The 23,384-nt window shown below is 34.6% G+C and overlaps 2 protein-coding genes across 2 annotated transcripts; both read left to right on the top strand.

The window, feature by feature from the left end:
* The first annotated feature begins 191 nt into the window (after positions 1 to 191).
* Positions 192 to 6,248, top strand: LOC100374866 (activated RNA polymerase II transcriptional coactivator p15-like). The gene is made up of 4 exons (XM_002733170.4): positions 192 to 359; positions 1,801 to 1,887; positions 4,427 to 4,535; positions 6,020 to 6,248. The coding sequence occupies exons 1-4, from the start codon at positions 288 to 290 to the stop codon at positions 6,100 to 6,102; spliced, it is 351 nt and encodes a 116-aa protein (XP_002733216.1). The 5' UTR covers positions 192 to 287; the 3' UTR covers positions 6,103 to 6,248.
* Positions 6,249 to 19,303: 13,055 nt separating this feature from the next.
* On the top strand, positions 19,304 to 22,593 carry LOC100375314 (cAMP-regulated D2 protein-like). Its single transcript, XM_002733173.3, has 4 exons — positions 19,304 to 19,582; positions 20,102 to 20,291; positions 21,210 to 21,340; positions 21,471 to 22,593. Exons 1-4 carry the CDS (start codon positions 19,304 to 19,306, stop codon positions 22,530 to 22,532), a joined length of 1,662 nt encoding a protein of 553 aa, XP_002733219.3. The 3' UTR covers positions 22,533 to 22,593.
* Positions 22,594 to 23,384: the final 791 nt, after the last annotated feature.

Genomic DNA, 23,384 nt, shown 5'->3' with positions numbered 1-23,384 from the left:
AATATTTCCAAAATAAGAAGTTCACAAAATAAATTCCAAGATAATTTTTTCTGGAGATTTCCATAAAACAAATTTGTTTGAACGTTTCATATTTCGATAATGGTACTAGTATACAATTTTGCTTTATTCGACGCTGCGAATCTAACGCTAACTTAAAGCTTGTCTGGTACCTAACTCTGGCGGCGCTCTCCCTAATAAAGCGGTAAATTGTGTGTTGTTTGCATACTCCAATACTGGCCAATCACATTCGCACGCTATTTATGTGAACTCGTGCAGTTAGCAGCAAAATGGCATCACGAGTGAAATCCAAAGCGATAGTATCTAGTTCTGAAGGATCAGACTCGGATACAGAATATAAGGTACGACTAGTAAAAAGATCTAAAATGTGGGCAATTTTGAAACTGAACTAAACCATGAACCAACGACTAAACAATGGAGGATTAAGGGGTTGACCATTAAACTTTGGGGGAGGGGGCGAACAAAAATATTGCACAGGGAAATGTCATGGAAAAAAAATCCTGCAGGGATCAATGAAAGAACAAACTGTAATACAGCATATTTAACAAAAAAAAAATTCCACTATTTTTCTGTTATTGTCTCTTCCGAAGTTTTGAATGGTCTACCCCTAACCATTCAAATAATTGTTGTGAAAATAACTTATTACTGTTACAATAAGGATGCTTCTAATGAATGTATACAGAAAACATACATTTTTGGAAGAAGCACATATAATACCTCATCTGTCTTAGCTAATTATTACAATTCTGAGAATTATTTAGTTTCAACATTGTAAAACATGTACTTGGCGTTTCCTCCGTTCCATTCTCCAAATCTCAATTGTTTACTCCTGTTGGTGGTGTTCTGAAACCACAGGTGAAATTTTACAACACAGTCTGAGGGATTTGATTGTGAACTAGATAGGAAACATCAATACATCAGCAAAATGTAATGTGTCTTTAATTCATTTACCTATTATATAAAAATCACCAAGCAAACAGTCAATATCAGTGTGTTTTGAACAAAATTCAGAATGGCTTCCTTGCTCAGAAATAAACCACTTCCACTTCCAGATCAAGTTTAGACTATAATTTCTATGTCTGTTTCGTCAACAACAATACAAAGATACAAAACCATCTACTCATCACCAGACAAGATAGAAGCATAAATACCATGAACAAACGCTCAATGACTTTTGAAAAAAAACAAAACATTTTTGAAGTTTATTTAAACATTAATTTTTTCACACATAACATGACAATTTAAATACTATAAGGTTATATGATATTTCACTAATAATACGGTTGCTATTCCATAGGAGTTAGAAGGTTAAAGTCAGACAACACATAACTTTTCTCTGTTCATCATCAAATTTGGCCCATGTGGGGCAATTGACATGTTTTGTGTCCTAATGTCACATGCATCTCGACATAATTTTCTATCCACTATAGTTTTATGCAATTTTGCTCATTGTTGGTTGGGATTTGTCTGATGTACTTTTTCTCAGGAGGTGTGCCATTATGTTTTTTTATGTTATGATAAAATCTAAGATACAAGTCTCAGCAATGTTTATTGAATGAACTACATATATCATGTTGTAGGTGCATGAAGACCAAACAGAGAACAGGAAAACAATAATGTAAATAATATAACATTTATATGCACAGTTCTGATGATAGTTCTGCTTTAGTCATACTATACAAGTATGTCCAGTCAATGCTTGAGAATATTTTACGGTTACAGTCTGTAAAGTCATACGTATCAAACAACCAATAGCTAATCTTTTTGTACATGTATCACCAGCCTAAACCCAAAAAACAGAAAAAAGAAGAAAAGAAAACCAAAGCACCCAAAAAAAATAGTGATGATGCATCAGATGACATGATTGCGGTAAGGAGAATTTTATGTGTTTTTGTGACAGGATTTGTGTCATATGCTGTATGAGACCTCCACTACTCTCTGTGCCCCTCAAGTTGCTGCTGTCCACTCCTTAACGGTCTTATCTAGATGTTGTGTAATGTTCAAAGTTTTCTTCTTCTCGCCTTCCATAAATTGAGGCTTTCTAATGATGGTGTTTATTCCATTGATTTGGCTCAAATGATAGGAAATGCATATGAATTGTTATAAGCATGGTCAAGGTAGAGCTCTTGGTTATTCTCATTTGTGAAAATTCCCTCACACAATCAAATCAAATCCACTACCTGCAGGATACTGGGATACTGTATGTGGAAGAGATTGTTGACAGTTTGCCAAGTCATGGAGTGTACCTTGAGTGGTCCATATATACTACTGTATACTTTATAATACACTATCTGCTCATCTACAAAAATTCAGTTATCCATGGTGGGACAATTTTTTGTATTTGTTTGGTAGTATCATACACCATATTTGCCTCTGTGGAGTCAAATTTTATTTTCTGTTTCTTTGCTGGAAGCTAGGTCTCTAAAAAACCAACTCAACATTTTTGACATACAGTGCAAAAACACTTATAGTTCTGAAAGGGTTGGGTCACATATTGTGAATGCTTAAATCACGCATAGTGCGAGAGTTAACTAAATCATGCATCTTTGTCGTTTATATCTGTTTTACATGTTGCATATGTCAAAACAATTGCATCAGACCTCTAGGTACATAATTTTGACAATCATACATCTATAGACATTTTGTGATTTTTGTAAAAAGTAATACTTTTTTATTTTCACAAAAAATCTACCCAAATGGCTAGTAACTAGATTTTCACCAGCCTGAATGAATAGTTACCCATGCCAGTCGTACAGGCATTTCTTGAGCCATATTTCAGGCTCTGACATGTCTTGACCATATATATGACTTCATATATTTTCTAAACTACCTGGGAATATGAAATGCAATTACTTGAAGGAACAGCCACTGGTGGTGCTGTATACAATTAAAGCCTATTGAGGCTTGCCTACGCTCATTCAGGCCAGAAACAGTTTGGTGACCAGTTTTAGTTTGATAGAAAGTGTGTACAGTCTTCAAATTACCACAATAGACAGAGTGGGGGTCAGGACTGAATATACATGATTTTGGTGTTTTATAATAAATGCTTCCTATTAATAATTGCACTTTAAAATAATATTCATGTCTACGTCATAACCTTGTTAAAGGTCATTAGCATATTGTGTATGCAGAGTGCATGCTTCGATCCCTTTTTCCGTATTCCACAACCAATGCATCACTGTGAGGTCAATTGCAATTTACGTTTTATGTAAGTGATGTTTAACACTGTCAATGAGGTTTATCAATCAAAACTCATTGATGGCGCTGAACATTGTGTTTGTATTCGAAACTAGCCCACACATAAACGACCCTACCAGATATATACACAAGCTAACAAGCCACCCAAACCCAACAACTGCAAGAGATAGCAAAAGATTTGTACACACTCCTACCATGTCATACTCTATAATATGAAATCACAATTCTGGTTCCCCAATAACTGTGGTTTCTCTGCATATAGAATTGAGTTAGCTACTGCATTATGCAACATTTGAGCAGACGAGATCTTTGTTAACACATCACCTGCAGGAAACCTCCACAGATAAATTGGACAAAAATGGCACTGGCAGCCGATGTAATAACAAGGTGTGAGCTTATGCACACCTAGGATGTTTTAAACAAACTGTTATGTTCAGACGCTGGTACTCGACTCGTATAACAAATGAAACGCTCGAACGCAAGCAGTGTGCAAGATAGAACGGTAGTATATTTTCAATGGCCTATTTAAATGTCACATAACTTTGTGTGCCACACCACACCTCAAACAAAAAATACTAGCAGTAACATACAACCAATATAGACTTCCGTTTAACAACGGCAAAAAGAACAAACAGTCAAAATTAACAATACTTATCAAATCCAATCAAAGAGTTCGTTCTGTGCTGGCCTGTAACTCCGTCGTCTTCGAACTTTTGTCACGACTCCCAGGTGGTGTCAATCTTCATTCTTTCATCTCCGTCGAAGCGTACCAAGTTTCAGCTCACACGTGGACTTCTTGCAGCTTTCTCCAACACGTCGCCGGAACGAAAACACAAACCAGACCGGACAGCTAACAATGTTCAAGAACAAACCCCATTTTCTAATAAACTGATAAACGAGTCAGTGATACTGGTAAAAATTATAGTGCTATCAGTTGACCGTCTATTTGGAGTCTCCTTGCTATCAGTTTACCGTCTAATTGCCGTCCTCTCGTCAACGTAAAACAAAAGGCTTTTATAGCCAAAGCAGACTCCCTAACTCAGTACAAATAATTATGCAAAATAGGGATAAATTGACAAAAGAACACAACATAAAGCGACCAAGGACAATATGACGTTTCAATAAAACCCCAACTACAAATTACACAAATAATAAATACATAAAATAAACTCAAACGTAACACAAACGAATGTCAACATTTCATTTTCAGCTTGCTAAGATGAGGTATGTAACTGTACGTGATTTTAAAGGCAAAGTACTAATAGATATCAGAGAATACTACAATGATAACAGTGGAGAACTCAAACCTGGAAGGAAAGGTAAGATATTGGCAATATTATATACTGTAAAGAACTTTTCACTAGGAATTTATTTTTGCTAATTTGTGCTAAAGGGATGGATCAGTGAAAATACTTTTTAGTCCCCGTTCGGACACAGTCCGTGCATCTGTGTGTCCTGTATCTTAGACATGCCTGGACCAATCACAATCAAACTTCACACATACATCATACACAACATTATACATATATATGCACATCAATATGTTTCACGATCTGATTTAAGATGGCCGAATGGCGGCCATTTTTGTACCGAAAAATCATCAAAATCGAGCATTTCTCGGCTGTTCACAGATGGAATTTGTTCAAAATTGGTATATACATTAGACATTATGGGACCTTGATGCAATTCATTTTGTTTTTCAGATAAAATTCAAAATGGCCGACAGGCAGCCATATATAGTGCCGTATCTCTGACTTGCTTTGACTGATTATGTTCAAATTTTAAATATTCATTATACATCATGTCATAGATATACAGATATATTGGTTTGACGATCCTATTCTAAATGGCCAAATGATGGCCATTTTTGTGCTAAAAAAATAATCAAATATCAAGCATTTCTGGCATTTATGGATGGATTTCATTCAAACTTGGTACATACATTAGACATTATAGGTTCCATGCACGTCATTTTATTTTTTATCTCTCAATATGGACAAGTACTCGGTTGAAAATCAGATACAAATGTCAGTCATTTTAATGTTAAACAATCATCATAATCATATTTCTGGCATGGTTATATTATAGCTATACATGTATTACTATAAACAAAACTATATATCTTGAATTTGATAACTAACTGGGACTGTGCCATGCATGGCTCGTTCTCCTATGTTTTACATTTAACTCATCAAAATGCCATACAAAACAGCCAAAATGTCTTTTCAGCGAAAATTAATTCCACCTAAAATAAGGTATTTTACAGTATGTCATTTACAAGTGTTAGTATAATCCATGAATCAATAATCAAAAATTTTAAATTACTGTTCATCCCAATCCAAGATAAAATGTGGGTTACCTCAATGTTTGTTATACTTTGTTGTTTGTGTAGAACAAAGATGGAAACATTATACTGTGAAAAACTTTATTTTAGCTGGAATTAATTCTTGTTAAAAAACTTTTTGGATGTTTTGTGTGGATTTTATTTTCACTGATTTTTGAGGAGTTGAATGTAAAATATAGGGAAAAAAGTATATTCAGTAGATTTTATTTTCACTGAATCATTCCTTCAGCGAAAATAGTGAAAATTAATTTCAAGCGAAAATAAAGTATTTTATACAGTATTTGTGACATTGCTTTTGCAGATAACATTGGTACATGTATGTATGTATTTATGGTTGTCTATCAGAAATAATGCTTACAATATCAGTGACAGAAATTGTTATTTTCAACTTGGGTTCCTTTCAACAACTAAACTGTGATGTCATATATTCTTAAACTATACCTTAATTCTTGTTTTCAGGCATTAGTCTAAATAAGGAACAATGGGACAAGTTGAAGGAGAGTATTGGGGAAATTGATGAGAAGATTGAAGAATTATCATAAGAAAAATGCACAACTATTTTTATCATCAGACACTGCTAACCATTGCATATAGCATGTCAACATTTTATCTTATGTTTATTTTTTCTTATACTGTTTGTTAATTTGTTGTAGATTGTAGTACATAAATATACATGGTTATTCATTGATATTGCCCTCATTACATATATGTGACATCACTCACATCACACAGTATATATCACACAATATGTCATATCACTCACATCACACAGTATATGACATCACCCACATTACACAGTATGTGATATCACCCACATTACACAGTATGTGATATCACCCACATTCCACAGTATGTGATATCACCCACATCACACAGTATCTGATATCACCCACATTACACAGTATCTGATATCACCCACATTACACAGTATGTGATATCACCCACATTACACAGTATGTGATATCAGTCACATCACACAGTATGTGATAACACCCACATTACACAGTATGTGATAACACCCACATTACACAGTATGTGATATCAGTCACATCACACAGTATGTGATAACACCCACATTACACAGTATGTGATATCACCCACATCACACAGTATGTGATATCAGTCACATCACACAGTATGTGATAACACCCACATTACACAGTATGTGATAACACCCACATTACACAGTATGTGATATCAGTCACATCACACAGTATGTGATAACACCCACATTACACAGTATGTGATATCACCCACATTACACAGTATGTGATATCACCCACATTACACAGTATGTGATATCACCCACATTACACAGTATGTGATATCACCCACATTACACAGTATGTGATATCACCCACATTACACAGTATGTGATATCACCCACATTACACAGTATGTGATATCACCCACATTACACAGTATGTGATATCACCCACATTACGCAGTATGTGATATCACCCACATTACGCAGTATGTGATATCACCCACATTACATAGTATGTGACATCACTCACATTACTCAGTATCTGATATCAACCACATTACACAGTATGTGATATCATCCACATTACACAGTATGTGATATCGCTCACATTACACAGTATCTGATATCACCCACATTACACAGTATGTGATATAACCAACATCACACAATATGTCATATCACTAACATCACACAGTATGTGATATCACCCACATTACACAGTATGTGATATCACCCACATTACACAGTATGTGATATCACCCACATTACACAGTATGTGACATCACCCACATTACACAGTATGTGATATCACCCACATTACACAGTATGTGATATCACCCACATTACACAGTATGTGATATCACCCACATTACACAGTATGTGATATCACCCACATTACACAGTATGTGATATCACCCACATTACACAGTATGTGATATCACCCACATTACACAGTATGTGATATCACCCACATTACACAGTATGTGATATCACCCACATTACACAGTATGTGATATCACTCACATTACGCAGTATGTGATATCACCCACATTACACAGTATGTAATATCACCCACATTACATAGTATGTGACATCACTCACATTACTCAGTATCTCATATCACCCACATTACACAGTATGTGATATCATCCACATTACACAGTATGTGATATCGCTCACATTACACAGTATCTGATATCACCCACATTACACAGTATGTGATATCACCCACATTACACAGTATGTGATATTACCAACATCACACAGTATGTGATATCACCCACATTACACAGTATGTGCTATCACCCACATTACACAGTATGTGATATCACCCACATTACACAGTATGTGATATCACCCACATTACACAGTATGTGATATCATCCACATTACACAGTATGTGATATCACCCACATTACACAGTATGTGATATCACCCACATTACACAGTATGTGATATCACCCACATTACACAGTATGTGATATTACCAACATTACACAATATGTCATATCACTAACATCACACAGTATGTGATATCACCCATGTTTCACATGTGATATCACCCACATTACACAGTATGTGATATCACCCACATTACACAATATGTGATATCACCCACATTACACAGTATGTGATATCACCCACATTACACAGTATGTGATAATATCACCCACATTACACAGTATGTGATATCGCTCACATTACTCAGTATCTGATATCACCCACATTACACAGTATGTGATATCGCTCACATTACTCAGTATCTGATATCACCCACATTACACAGTATGTGATATCGCTCACATTACTTAGTATTTGATATTGCCCACACTACAGTGTGTGATATAACTCCTATTTTCTAGTGTTCAAGTTTTTATGTGTAATTAAAGATTGTGTTGATGGAGTAAAAACAAATTGTGATAAAATTTCATTCATTGTTTTTGTGCTTTTTTTGCAGCAGATTTTCCTGATCCTTCCTGACATTTTGTTGACTTAGACACAGCATCAACGTTTTCTTAAAAATTCATGTCCAAAGTTCAAAAAGTGAGGAAAGTTGTGTGGAAAGTTGCAAATTGACAGAAGTTATTTGAAAAGTTAAAACTGTTGAAATTCAAAAAATACAGTCCGAAGTTGCAAATGCTAGCGAGAAAGTTAAAAAAGCTGTGTATTAGGTGGAAAAATGTTGGAAACTCTAAAATTACATTGTAAAGATATGAAAGTTAACTGGAAATTCAAAAAATGTGAAGACTGTCAAACAATACATTGCAAAGTAACAGAAGGTAGCTGGAAAGTCAAAAATGTTGAGTTGAAATTTGATAAATATAATACAAAATTACAAATACTAGAAAGTGGATAACAAGTCAAAAAATACATTGCAAAGTTCTGAAAGTTAGCTTAAAAGTAAAAAATAGATTGCAAAATGACTGACGTATACTTTACTTATGTCATTTTGTAGCCAAAAAATACATTGCAAACGTCAGCTAGAAAGTCAAACAAATTTTGCAGAGTAACAACAGTAAGCTTGCAAGTCGAAAAATGTTTATGAACAGCCAACAAATTGGTTGCCGAGTATTTATTAACAAGTTGTACAATCTCACATGTGCAGGTGCATAACAATAATATGATAATTAATGAAATTAGGCATTTCTTCAAACTTTTATTAAATATATAAAAACAAAAAGTTGCAAATATCATAGTTAATATATTTACATCATGTCATGCACAGACCTGATAGTTTTTAGGGTAATATGAGTACGTATTAATTACCTAATTAGCATAATTAATTAATTTTCAGCTTTTGATATTTCAAGTAGTAATCATCACATTTCAATGAAATTTGGTACATAGATGTCATAGGACACTGCACAGACCTGATAGTTTTTAGGGTAATATCAGTATATATTAATTAGCTAATTTGCATAATTAATTAATTTTCAGCTTTTGATATTTCAAGTAGAAATCATCACATTTCAATGACACTTGGTGCAAAGGTGTCATAGGACACTGCACAGGCCATGATCGTTTTTAGGGTAATATGAGTACATATTAATTAGCTAATTTGCATAATTAATTAATTTTCAGCTTTTGATATATCAAGTAGTAATCATCATATTTCAATGAGACTTGCTACATAGATCTTCTAGGATTATGCAGAGACCTGATTAGTTTTAATTGGATATTAATTACCTAATTTGCATAATGTTCCACTGATATATAAAGAACCACAAATTGGATTTTAATGAAACTTTTAAAGAGAACTATGCAGAAACCCAATTAGTTTTTGGTAAATATTTATGCTTATTAATCACCTAATTAATATAATTAATTAACACTGATATCTCAATTACTGATCATCACATTTGAATAAAATTCGGTACATAAATGCTCCAGGACAATAGACAGGCCTGATTAATTTTGGATTAAAATTTGTTCATATTAATTCTCTAATTAGCATAATAATTCATAATTTTTTGTTCTGTTCTGTTCTGTTCTGTTCATATTAGTTACCTGATTTACATAATTAGTTTTCAGTTTTTCCATCAATATCTCATGTACAAGTAATTTTGAATTAATTTTTAATGTGTCTTCAATACTCTCAGCACACGGGAGTTCTTTCTAAGCTTTCTTTGATTATTTTTAATTTAATAGCTGGAAAGTCTAAAATTTTGGGTTGAAATTCAAAATAAATGCAAAGTTGTAAATACGAGCTAGAAAGTCGAAAAAGTTGTGTGGAAAGTGGAAAAGTGACTGAAGTTATTTGGAAAGAAAAAATGCAGGACAAGGTTACGATAGTTACCTTGTAAGTAGTGTGAAAAGTCCAAAAACATATGTTAAAAAGTTACAAAAATTATGTGGAAAGTCAAAAACGTGTGGACAGCTGAACAATACATACATAGAAGTTAGCATCTTCCGAATCGCATGGTTTTGCTAAAGCCGGTCAGTCATAACCGGCCCACGAACCTGTGCATGATCGTGTTAGTTAAATTGTTCATTTGATTGGGAGTGCCAAGGAGCTGCCAATCAGGTGAATGAAGTTAGCTGAAAAGTTGAAAATAGATTGCAAGGTGAATGAAGTTAGCTGGAAAGTTGAAAATAGATTGCAAGGTGAATGAAGTTAGCTGGAAAGTTGAAAATAGATTGCAAGGCGAATAAAGTTACCTGGAAAATTGAAAATAGATTGCAAGGTGAATGAAGTTACCTGGAAAGTTGAAAATAGATTGCAAGGTGGATGAAGTTACCTGAAAAGTTGAAAATAGATTGCAAGGTGAATGAAGTTACCTGGAATGTTGAAAATAGATAGCAAGGTGAATAAAGTTACCTGGAAAGTTGAAAATAGATTGCAAGGTGAATGAAGTTACCTGGAAAGTTGAAAATAGATTGCAAGGTGAATGAAGTTACCTGGAATGTTGAAAATAGATTGCAAGGTGAATGAAGTTACCTGGAATGTTGAAAATAGATTGCAAGGTGAATGAAGTTACCTGGAAAGTTGAAAATAGATTGCAATGTGAATGAAGTTACCTGGAAAGTCGAAAATAGATTGCAAGGTGAATGAAGTTACCTGGAAAGTCGAAAATAGATTGCAAGGTGAATGAAGTTACCTGGAAAGTCGAAAATAGATTGCAAGGTGAATGAAGTTACCTGGAAAGTTGAAAATAGTTTGCAAGGTGAATGAAGTTACCTGGAAAGTTGAAAATAGATTGCAAGGTGAATGAAGTTACCTGGAAAATTATAAATTGATTGCAAGGTGAATGAAGTTACCTGGAAAGTTGAAAATAGATTGCAAGGTGAATGAAGTTACCTGGAAAGTTGTAAATAGATTGCAAGGTGGATGAAGTTACCTGGAAAGTTGAAAATAGATTGCAAGGTGAATGAAGTTACCTAGAAAGTCGAAAATAGATTGCAAGGTGGATGAAGTTACCTGGACAGTTGACAATAGATTGCAAAGTGAATGAAGTTACCTGGAAAGTCGAAAATAGATTGCAAGGTGAATGAAGTTACCTGACATGTTGAAAATAGATTGCAAGGTGAATGAAGTTACCTGGAAAGTCGAAAATAGATTGCAAGGTGAATGAAGTTAGCTGAAAAGTCGAAAATAGATTGCAAGGTGAATTAGGTTACCTGGAAAGTTGAAAATAGATTGCAAGGTGAATGAAGTTAGCTGAAAAGTCGAAAATAGATTGCAAGGTGAATGAAGTTACCTGGAAAGTCGAAAATAGATTGCAAGGTGGATGAAGTTACCTGGAAAGTTGACAATAGATTGCAAGGTGAATGAAGTTACCTGGAAAGTCGAAAATAGATTGCAAGGTGAATGAAGTTACCTGACAGGTTGAAAATAGATTGCAAGGTGAATGAAGTTACCTGGAAAGTCGAAAATAGATTGCAAGGTGAATGAAGTTAGCTGAAAAGTCGAAAATAGATTGCAAGGTGAATTAGGTTACCTGGAAAGTTGAAAATAGATTGCAAGGTGAATGAAGTTAGCTGGAAAGTCGAAAATAGATTGCAAGGTGAATGAAGTTACCTGGAAAGTCGAAAATAGATTGCAAGATGAATTAGGTTAGCTGAAAAGTTGAAAATAGATTGCAAGGTGAATGAAGTTACCTGGAAAGTTGAAAATAGATTGCAAGGTGAATGAAGTTACCTGGAAAGTCGAAAATAGATTGCAAGGTGAATGAAGTTAGCTGAAAAGTTGAAAATAGATTGCAAGGTGAATTAGGTTACCTGGAAAGTCGAAAATAGATTGCAAGGCGAATAAAGTTACCTGGAAAGTCGAAAATAGATTGCAAAATGAATTAGGTTAGCTGAAAAGTTGAAAATAGATTGCAAGATGAATGAAGTTACATGGAAAGTTGAAAATAGATTGCAAGGTGAATGAAGTTACCTGGAAAGTTGAAAATAGATTGCAAGGTGAATGAAGTTACCTGGAAAGTCGAAAATAGATTGCAAGATGAATTGGGTTAGCTGAAAAGTTGAAAATAGATTGCAAGGTGAATGAAGTTACCTGGAAAGTTGAAAATAGATTGCAAGGTGAATGAAGTTACCTGGAAAGTTGAAAATAGATTGCAAGGTGAATGAAGTTACCTGGAAAGTTGAAAATAGATTGCAAGGTGAATGAAGTTACCTGGAAAGTTGAAAATAGATTGCAAGGTGAATGAAGTTACCTGGAAAGTTGAAAATAGATTGCAAGGTGGATGAAGTTACCTGGAAAGTTGAAAATAGATTGCAAGGTGAATGAAGTTACCTGGAAAGTCGAAAATAGATTGCAAGGTGGATGAAGTTACCTGGAAAGTTGAAAATAGATTGCAAGGTGAATGAAGTTACCTGGAAAGTCGAAAATAGATTGCAAGGTGAATGAAGTTACCTGGAAGGTTGAAAATAGATTGCAAGGTGAATGAAGTTATCTGGAAAGTTGAAAATAGATTGCAAGGTGAATGAAGTTACCTGGAATGTTGAAAATAGATTGCAAGGTGAATGAAGTTAGCTGAAAAGTCGAAAATAGATTGAAAGGTGAATTAGGTTACCTGGAAAGTTGAAAATAGATTGCAAGGTGAATGAAGTTAACTGGAAAGTCGAAAATAGATTGCAAGGTGAATTAAGTTAGTGGAAAAGTCGAAAACATTGAGAGGAAATGCAAAGTGTGAAAAATGTGTGGAAAGTGGAAAAACATGTTGCAAATTATCAGAAATTTGCTGGAAATTCAAAAATGTTGTAAAATGCAAAGTCAAACAAAAGTTTGTGGAGGGTCGAACAATATGAGTCAAAGTGACAGAAGTAAGATAAGAAGTTGAAAATGTTTGAGTAGAAATTCAAAAAATATAGTGCAAAAGTGGAAATGATAGCTGGAAACTTGAAAAAGTTTTGTGGAAAGAAAAAAATTGTCACAGAATTTAGGTAGCAAATCGAAAACATGTTGAAAGTCAAAATATAGGTTGCCAAGATGTTAGCTGGATAGTTGAAAAATTGCTTGTAAAATTGAGTGAAAATTCGAAACTGGATGGCAAAGTGATTACATTTAGCTGGGAAGTGGAAAATCTTGAGGGGAAGTTTAAAAAAAAATGCAAATGTTAGTCACAAATGTTGTGTGGAAAGAGAAAGTGTAGGTTGTGAATAGACAGTATAATTAGTATTACTATAATTAGACATAGTCTTTACCTTGCCGTTTATTCGGTGTTATTTGCTTACTTTACTTCCTATGTCGACAGCAACTATGAGTTTAAAATTATTTCTCTATTATTAGACATCACTATAATAAACTAACATTACTATCACGTACCACTATTATTAGACATGACCATAATAAACTAACATTACTATCAAGTACCACTATTATTAGACATGACCATAATAAACTAACATTACTATCAAGTACCACTATTATTAGACATCACTATAATAAACTAACATTACTATCAAGTACCACTATTATTAGACATCACTATAATAAACTGACATTACTATCAAGTACCACTATTATTAGACATGACCATAATAAACTAACAATACTATCAAGTATCACTATTATTGGACATCACTATAATAAACTAACATTACTATCAAGTACAACTATTATTAGACATCACTATAATAAACTGACATTACTATCAAGTACCACTATTATTAGACATGACCATAATAAACTAACAATACTATCAAGTATCACTATTATTGGACATCACTATAATAAACTAACATTACTATCAAGTACCACTAGTATTATACTTCACTTTAATAAACAAACATTACTATCAAGTACCACTATTATTGGACATCACTATAATAAACTAACATTACTATCAAGTACCACTATTATTAGACATCACTATAATAAACTAACAATGCTATCAAGTACCACTAGTATTAGACTTCACTTTAATAAACAAACATTACTATCAAGTACCACTATTATTGGACATCACTATAATAAACAAACATTACTATCAAGTACCACTATTATTGGACATCACTATAATAAACTAACATTACTATCAAGTACCACTATTATTAGACATGACCATAATAATCTAACATTACTATCAAGTACCACTATTATTGGACATCACTATAATAAACTAACATTACTATCAAGTACCACTATTATTGGACATCACTACAATAAACTAACATTACTATCAAGTACCACTATTATTGGACATCACTATAATAAACTAACATTACTATCAAGTACCACTATTATTAGATATCACTATAATAAACTAATATATTATCAAGTTATTATCATATTATCAAACTATCAAGTACCACTATTATTAGACATTTTACGTTTTATAATATTTTTGATAAATTTCAGTTTAAGAATCAAAATTGGAAATTACGACATTTAGTATGGAAGATGCTTTATACGCTTACAAAAAATATTATTTTTTTAAAAAATTACGGACGAATAAAATTGCTGATTACATTTTACACCTTGCCATGTTTACGAATTTTTGCGTTTTATTTATTTAAATTACATTATTCCGAAAATAAAAACTATTCAGTCACACCACTTGTTGAAACTATGTTCATTATTTAAAAATATTATCCCATTTTTGAAATCGCACTTGAAAGTGTTAGAGGGACTGTGGTTAAGTGATATACTATTTTGCAGTTGAATCACAGATAAAATCTAAATTGTGATTACTTACTTCAAAAATCTACAAAATGTGATCGGCCGATATGAAATGTTAAGTTTCATCGGGCGAGAAAGCACTTGCATGGGAGACAACCTCAGCAAATCACCCGGGTAACTTTTTTTTTATTTTTCTCACAGACAATGGAATTGCATATTTCATACAAGTACAATCTGTGTGACGGTGATGAAGAACATTTCTGTAGAAAATCTTAAAAACTGCTTTTAATTTTCAACAAATTTGAAAATTTGCACTTAATTTCAATAACTTATTGTTAATTGCAATCTGCATTAATGGCTCTGTTCTGTTTAGAAGATCGTACAAAGTTGTGAAAAGCGTTTGGAAAGTTGGTAAATCTGTTTACAAATTTGGCCTAGGTGATTGTTCTACTGAGCCACAGTTAAAAGTTAAAAAAAATGTGAAAGCCCTGTATGTATTACCAGATTGTCATACAAGCTTATCGTCTATTGACGAGAAAATACGTATAAATTTACAATAACAAAAAAGTAGAAAGATTTGATTAAACATTATGCCTAAGTGTTTGTGGTATCGAACCCCGTTAAAAGTTTTAAAACGTACTCAAAAGTCGATTGAAAGCTCTATATTAATAGATGGCCATGCGAACTGAACGTGTAATGTTAAGAGATTATATATTAATAAACGCTGATCGGACTGATAAATATGATATATAGAAGATAATATTTGGTAATCGTAGTCCTAAATAACTATTAAAAATAACTAGACGTTTCGAGCAATGGCTCTTTATCGATAGCATAGAAGAAAATGTTAAAACGTACAGGTAGAACATATAAACGTAAGAACGCGCATGAACTATAAATTAGAATCACAAAAAATCCACAATAGAACAAAAACGCGTCTTAGGTAGTAAGCTCAACAAATGAGTTGAACTGTTTGTTAATTCCATGGGGTTCTTTAGTTCCAAGGCGGAATATAGTCTCCTCCTAGACACGCCTGAGCTGATTTTCGTTGCCATTGACAACACATACACCAGAAATAGGCATATCTGTAATGTTATGTCCACTAGAATTAAAATGAAGTAAAACCGGATAATAACGATTTTTCTGTCTAGTTTGACGTAGATGCTCAGCAAACCGATCACCCAATCGACGAACTGTAGAACCAATATAAAGTTTCCCGCATTTAATACATGAAATACAATATACAACATTCATAGTGATACAACTGAACGGATATTTGACCTCAACATCTCCCTTGGGACCAAATATACGATTAGTGTCTGTAATAAAAGGACAAGTATTACACCTAGGACGATTACACGGGACAGAACCATATTTTTCTGGGTCTCCCCTTTCACTCGTATGCACCAATAACCTCCTTAAATTAGTGTCACGGCGCCAGGCAGTAGTAGGCATTAGCGGAAATGTAGAACTTGTCTCCTCGCTGGTCTGTAAAATGTGAAAATGTTTGTACATTATGTTTTTAATCCTGACATTTGAAGGATGGTACATAAGTGCCAAAATTACATGATCCTGATTGCCACGGGAAACCGTAGATTCAATACAATCCGTTCTTGACATTGACATAACCTTGGCCAATGCTTTCCCAGTGACATTACGAGGATAACCCCGTTTTTTTGAAATAATCACATAAATTCCTCGCCTGGTTACGGAAATCAGTATCATCGCTGCAAATACGACGTACCCGGAGTAACTGTGAGTAAGGTATGAAGTCCTTCATTCTAGTAGGATGTGATGATTCATACTGTAAATAACAATGGGAATCAGTAGGTTTCGTGTAAATTGATGTAGAAATCCGATCACCATCTACAGAAACGAGGTGTGGCTATGGGCAGTTGTTTTGGTCCGAGCTATGCATGTTTATTCATGTCATATCAAGAGGAGTTAATTTGTTCGTCTTTTCAAGGCACTAAACCTGAATTTTATGTCAGGTACATTGATGATGGCTCTGGTGCCTTGTCAAGCAGTCGGGATGAGTTATTACAGTTCATTGACTTTGTTAACAACTTTAATCCCGCCACACAATACACACATGAGATATCAGAAATAACACTACCATTTCTCGATATTTCTACTGGTAGAAGGTGATCGCATTTCTACATAAATTTATCAAATATTATCTTCTATATATAATGTTAAGAGATAGCGTACAAAGTTGTGTAAAGCGATTGTAAAGTTGATGAATTTGACCTTAGTGTTTGACTTTTCAAAACCTGTAGAGAAAAGTTTGAAAAACCGATGACAGGCCGGATAAAAGTAGTCGAATTATCGTCCGAAGCATGTAAAGGTCACAGGTCAAATCCGAAACATACAAGTGCAATCAATATAAACATTTCCAAACATTAAATGATCTCCTCCTCGACGCTCTGAAGACACCCATAGGTCATGTGGTTGGCAAGTATGAAATGTTATGCATTGTCGGGCGAGTAAGTACTTGCATGGGAAAATCACCTAGCGGACAATTGTTTTATATTTGCCACACACATCGAAATCTTTGTGACTGTGATATAGAATAATTCTGTTGTAAGTCGTGAAAACTGCTTTAAACCTTGAAAGCAGTTTGAAAATTTGAACTTAATTTCAATAACTTATTGTTAAGGTAGCGAGAGGAGAAACACAAGTTATAGTTTAATTGAGATAAAATCAGGACTTTCCTCACCAGTTACTAAGCATGCAAGCAATGTATATGTTTCAGAAAGCTGAGATATAGCAGAATACGATCATATATGTTTCGTCTTAATATTTATTTATTATATATAGTCGGACATTATGGCTCTAATCTATTGAAAAGACCATACAAAGTTTTGAAAAGCGATTGGAAAGTTGATAAATATGTTCAAAAATTGACTTAAGTGATTGTCCTACCAACCCCGCACTTAATGTTAGCAAAATTAATGAAAAGTCGCGCGATTGCCCTATATGTATTACCAAATTATCATACGAGCTCAGCGTACATTCGTGTAAAATAGCGCACAAAATTGTGTAAAGCGATTGAAAATGTGCTAGATTTGTCTAGAAATTTGGTTTAAGTGGTTTAATTTTCGAAATCTGTAGCGGAAATTGCGAAAATGCGATGAAAAGCGTCGTAATACACCCACAAATAGTCGGACTATGTTCAAAGCATGTAGAGGTCAAATCCGGAACATACAAGTGCAATCAGTCTCTATTTTGAAACATTTCCAAAAGTTAAATGACCTCCAACAAGAAACAAGATCAAAATACATTTATAGCAAGCAAAGTGGTCATGATGTGATCTGACAATATGAACTTCATCGGGCGAGCAAGCACTTGCATTGGAGATCATCTGGGAAAATTACTTAGTGAAACAAAATTTGTTCATTTATCACACACATTGAAATTAAATATTTTAATTAAAAATATAAACTTTGTTACTGTGATGAGGAATATTTCTGTTGAAAATCGTAAAAACTGCTTTTAAATCTTGAAAGCAATTTGAAAATTTGCACTTTATTTGAATAACTTATTGTTAATTAGAGTCAGCAATTATAGCTGTAATCTGTTCAGAAAACTGTACAAAGTTGTGAAAAGTGATTGGAAAATTGATATATATATATGATAAATTTGATCAGAAACTTGGCTGTAGTGGCTGTAGTATCGAACCCTGCAATTAAAAGTTTGGAAACATTCTCAAAAGTGTATATTATTGGGTGCCCATGATATTTACAATGTCCTAACGTCATTTCCGAATATAATGTAGACAATTGTTTCCTGTAGCCGAAACACAGTATCAACACGAGGTCAATAAACTATTAGTATCATTTAGTGACGTAGTGTATTTACAATAGGAATCAAAGCACATCTAACGAGATGGATCAAAGTACGGTTATTGAGATAGTTCATGTGCTATGTAATGCACAAGCTGCGGCGACCCAATGATTGACACATCAAAAGACATTGCAATATACTAGTAGGTCACGGGGACTCAGTGATTGTCACTGTCAAAGACACACTGCAGTATATCCTACATAATATCCTGTATAATGAAATATCTATATAGGCGAATAATATACATATGAATATAATTAACCTTTGCACTGTGATAAAAGTACCCCCCCCGTAAAGACATATAGCATGCCCCTTATATAGTTATCAGTATTGTTAAGCTGCCATGCATTTCACTTTACTTCTTATTTTCTCCATCATCTCAAACACGTTATGTGTCCCCGGTCCCATTGTAAAAACATCAAATGGACCGGTAGAGGGCATTTACATGGATATGGTTAAGGTGTTCTTCGGGATACCATACGCCTCACCACCAATAGGTGATAACCGCTGGTGTCCACCGAAACCAGCTAAACCCTGGGCTCCGTCAGTATTACAGGCAACAAAACCACCACCTGGATGTTACCAGCATTGCGATTTACCGCCATATACATGTCCAGACTCGGTAAGTCTATGTATTGTTTTAATAATGTTACAATAATAAGGAATGAGTTTTTATGCGTCTGTATACTGAATGTTTCAGGAAAGACCGCATACATTGCCATTTTTTAAACGCACTTATTTGTAATATTGCGGACAGAATGTATATCAAAATTCATCCTGTAACTAGCGTTACTGTCAATATCCGATGTACTTATATGCTAGTTACTGTCATCATTGACGTTTTCTTCGTATTCCCAAGCTCCTGTATGTGAGTATTCTGTAAGAAATATTTATTTTTTGAAAATATGTCATTAGTATTTTTCCCAGCTTAATATCATAATCAAGATCTAGTTGTTGAATTCAAAGATAGTCACTGTCAACAGTACTGCTACTCGTGTGTGGTGTCATAACCAATCTCAAAACACTGCCCCATATCAAGTCACCAACACAATGCTTGTATTTTTTGTACTCCCTCTTTGTGTGATAATTCGAAAGGGCGGAAAGAAAAAGATGTCGTAACTATAAATCGTCTATTTTTCAGGTCAGTGAAGACTGTTTGTATTTGACAGTTTTTACTCCGCTGACCGCTGTCAATGGGTCAAAGTTCCCAGTGATGATGTTTATACACGGAGGAAACTTCATAACTGGAAGTGGATACACGGAGCTGACAGATGGGCGGTTCATGTCGAATTATACTAACACAGTTACTGTGTTTATCAACTACAGATTAGGTAGGTACTAAGATATGAGAATTAAAACACTGCACGTGATCCAATTCGTTGCGACATCTGTGTTGATAAACTTTGATTTTCCCACAATCATGTAATCGATCAAACGATCATTTAATAGAAATCACAAGTTTGAGATTTGACCTGAGCGCGACTAATTACCGCCGGTGACTCTTTCGATACATTCCAATCACCTACAAAATACCTAATTAAAACTTGGTAAAGTCTCAGTTTGTACTCGTTGATCTGCGCAAGTCAAAGTCGCTATCTTTGTTTATAAGAGACCCATCTGACTCACGCATGCGTGGTGCAACCACTACCGCCCTTTAAATTTGTTTACTGGTATGGTGAATGTATATGTTATAGAAAGGAAGTCGCATATTTAGCACATGTGGCAGCAATATTTAATTGAGATGCGATCTAAAACATAATGTCAGAAAACATTTACATTACAAGAGAAAAAGAAATACAATGTCTGATTATTTAATTGATATTCTAAGAGTATGATGCAACTTCTAAATGTACAATAAAATCAGTAAAACTGAATATTAAGTTTGATGATAGATTACAACAATCACGATGCAAACATTGACTTGAACAATGTGTCAATGTAAAGTAGTTTGTGGTTAAAGTGTCTGTAAACATTATGGTAAATATGCGCCCTCTATAAGCCATTGAACTCTTACCGAATATATGATATCCCGTAAACAGTTTGATGCTAACCTGTTTATTGCCTCAGTCAAGGAAGTTATGTTTTCAGTAAGTTTGGCCTGTTGTCTGTAAGGGGTTGCCCTTGATACAGGCACGGACTCATTAAATATGGATAAGTTAGCGATGTGAATTAAATACTGGCACTATTGTGTCTTAATTTACTACCATGGCGGCTGTTACTATGTGTCGATTTCTACATTTCATCGACAGGAGCGTTTGGATTTTTGGTTGCTGGTACCAAAAGTGACGCTGCTATTGGTAACTATGGCATCATGGATCAACGTGCGGCGATGGATTGGATCCAGTCTAACATCGAGGCATTTGGTGGAGACCCCGATAAGGTAAGTATTGAAAGAATATATCGTGATGTATTCCAATCTACGCGTATCTTTAGATAAATTCCGATCTCAATCACATTGTATGTCATGTCTGTATCAGATCACAGTACTGTTCACTTTGTTTGATACCCAGGTTACAATATTTGGTCAAAGTGCAGGATCTCAATCAGTCGCCATTCACTTAGCTACGGACAAGAGCAAACACCTTTTTCATCGCGCCATCATAGAGAGTTTCCCATATTCAGTGCCCTTCAAGACACCCTGGGAGGCAGTCATTCTTGGAAATGACCTCGCAGACGATCTTAACTGCACACATGGTGATATGAAGTGTCTTCGATCTGCGTCACCAGAAAGTGTCTACGCAGCACAGGGCCAAAGTGGAGGAGTGATCATAAATCCGTTACGTTTGCTAGAAGAATTCGAACCATGGGGCCCTGTCGTTGATGGTAAAGACATTACAAAACAATCAGTGGATTCGTTCATGAAAGGAGAATACCAAGATAAACCGATAATGATGGGAACCACATCTGACGAAGCCAGAATTTATATATTTGGGGCATTCCCTGATCCAGCAAATATTATACAGGTATATGAATTCGTACTGGCAGTATTTCCAACACACTTTTTTAAAGTGATAGAAGAGTATCCGCCGGGGCCTCCGGGCAGCGACCAAAGAGAGCCGCTCTCGACTGCTGCCCACCATTTCGTATTTGCCTGTCCTACACGCGCTGCTTTACGCGGAGTCGCCAGGCACGGTAACAACAAAGTGTGGATGTATCTGTATGACCACGTGATGTCATTCCACAAAGCTTGGGGACCATCCTGGGAGAGCATGTGTACCACTCATGTATGTCATGGTGCCGAACTACCGTTTGTTTTCCATACAGCTACTAACGGCGGTTATAATTATACACCAGATGAACTCGTTTTAACCGATACCATGCTATACTACTGGACCAACTTTGCGCATACCGGTAATCCAAACAACGGACAAACTAAAAAGAGCGCCACCAGCTATGTTCACAATAGATTACAAAACTGGCCAGAATACTCAAATTCAAGTAATTGGAGTTACATGCATTTTACGACACCGAGTCGTGTTGATAAAGATTACCTGAGCAAAAAGTGTGATTTCTGGGATACACTGGATGTATATTCCCGAAAATATCGCATTCTTCATAAGTCTTGTCAGTGACTGGAATTGTAATTCATTACATTTGGTTCATTTACGAAAATAAATACTAATTGAAACGAAATGGATGTATTTATGACATCTGTAATTTGTAACACATGTATAAGTAACATCCGGGTTCAGAAACATTGTTGACAATTTCCTAACCGGGTAAATAAACAATAAATTCTGACATTGTAAGCTATAGACAGGAATCATGCCAGTGGCATTGTGGTTGACACAACGAAAACACATAATAAAATAGCAATGAAACCAAATTAAAGATCAAACCACGATTAAGACGTCACGTCACTGTGATAACTACTACCACCAGAACACCAGAATGGGGTGATATATGTGGAAATCCACCTAGAAAGGCTGGGCTTTATCTATATAATGCATCGTGAAACCAAAGAGTGTTGATTAGTCGTCGTTGACTCGTGTAACAAGGTCTTAACAGTGGTTGTTCTTATTTATGTGATTTCTTACAGGATCACGTATGAAACTTTTATAGCAACGATCACGCCAGATAATTATTAAACAGCCGATATTGAATATATTTCATTATATACGGTAAGATTTTTAAAATAAACAACAACAATAAGCAGAATTGAATCTTAAAAAAATATAATACTTGTAGCCTAGAATAGATCAAAACGTTAGTTTAGCTATTGGTTTAAGATAAAACACACACACACACACACACACACACACACCCGAGGTTTCTAGCTTTTGATATCGGTGATCTGTTATTACATAACAATAACATTGTTTTAGGGGTAATGAAGATGTTCTTTTTTGCTGCGCGTTTGTAGCAAGCCCATTAAGTTAGATTGCTAAACATTCTAAAAAATGGAAAGACTAAAATAAACCTGA

The sequence above is a fragment of the Saccoglossus kowalevskii genome, chromosome 13 (assembly GCF_978046115.1).
Source record: "Saccoglossus kowalevskii chromosome 13, keSacKowa6.1, whole genome shotgun sequence".
In the NCBI taxonomy this organism is placed as follows: domain Eukaryota; kingdom Metazoa; phylum Hemichordata; class Enteropneusta; family Harrimaniidae; genus Saccoglossus; species Saccoglossus kowalevskii.
Note: the sequence above shows the minus strand (reverse complement) of the source record. Positions and strands in the feature narration are given on the sequence as shown.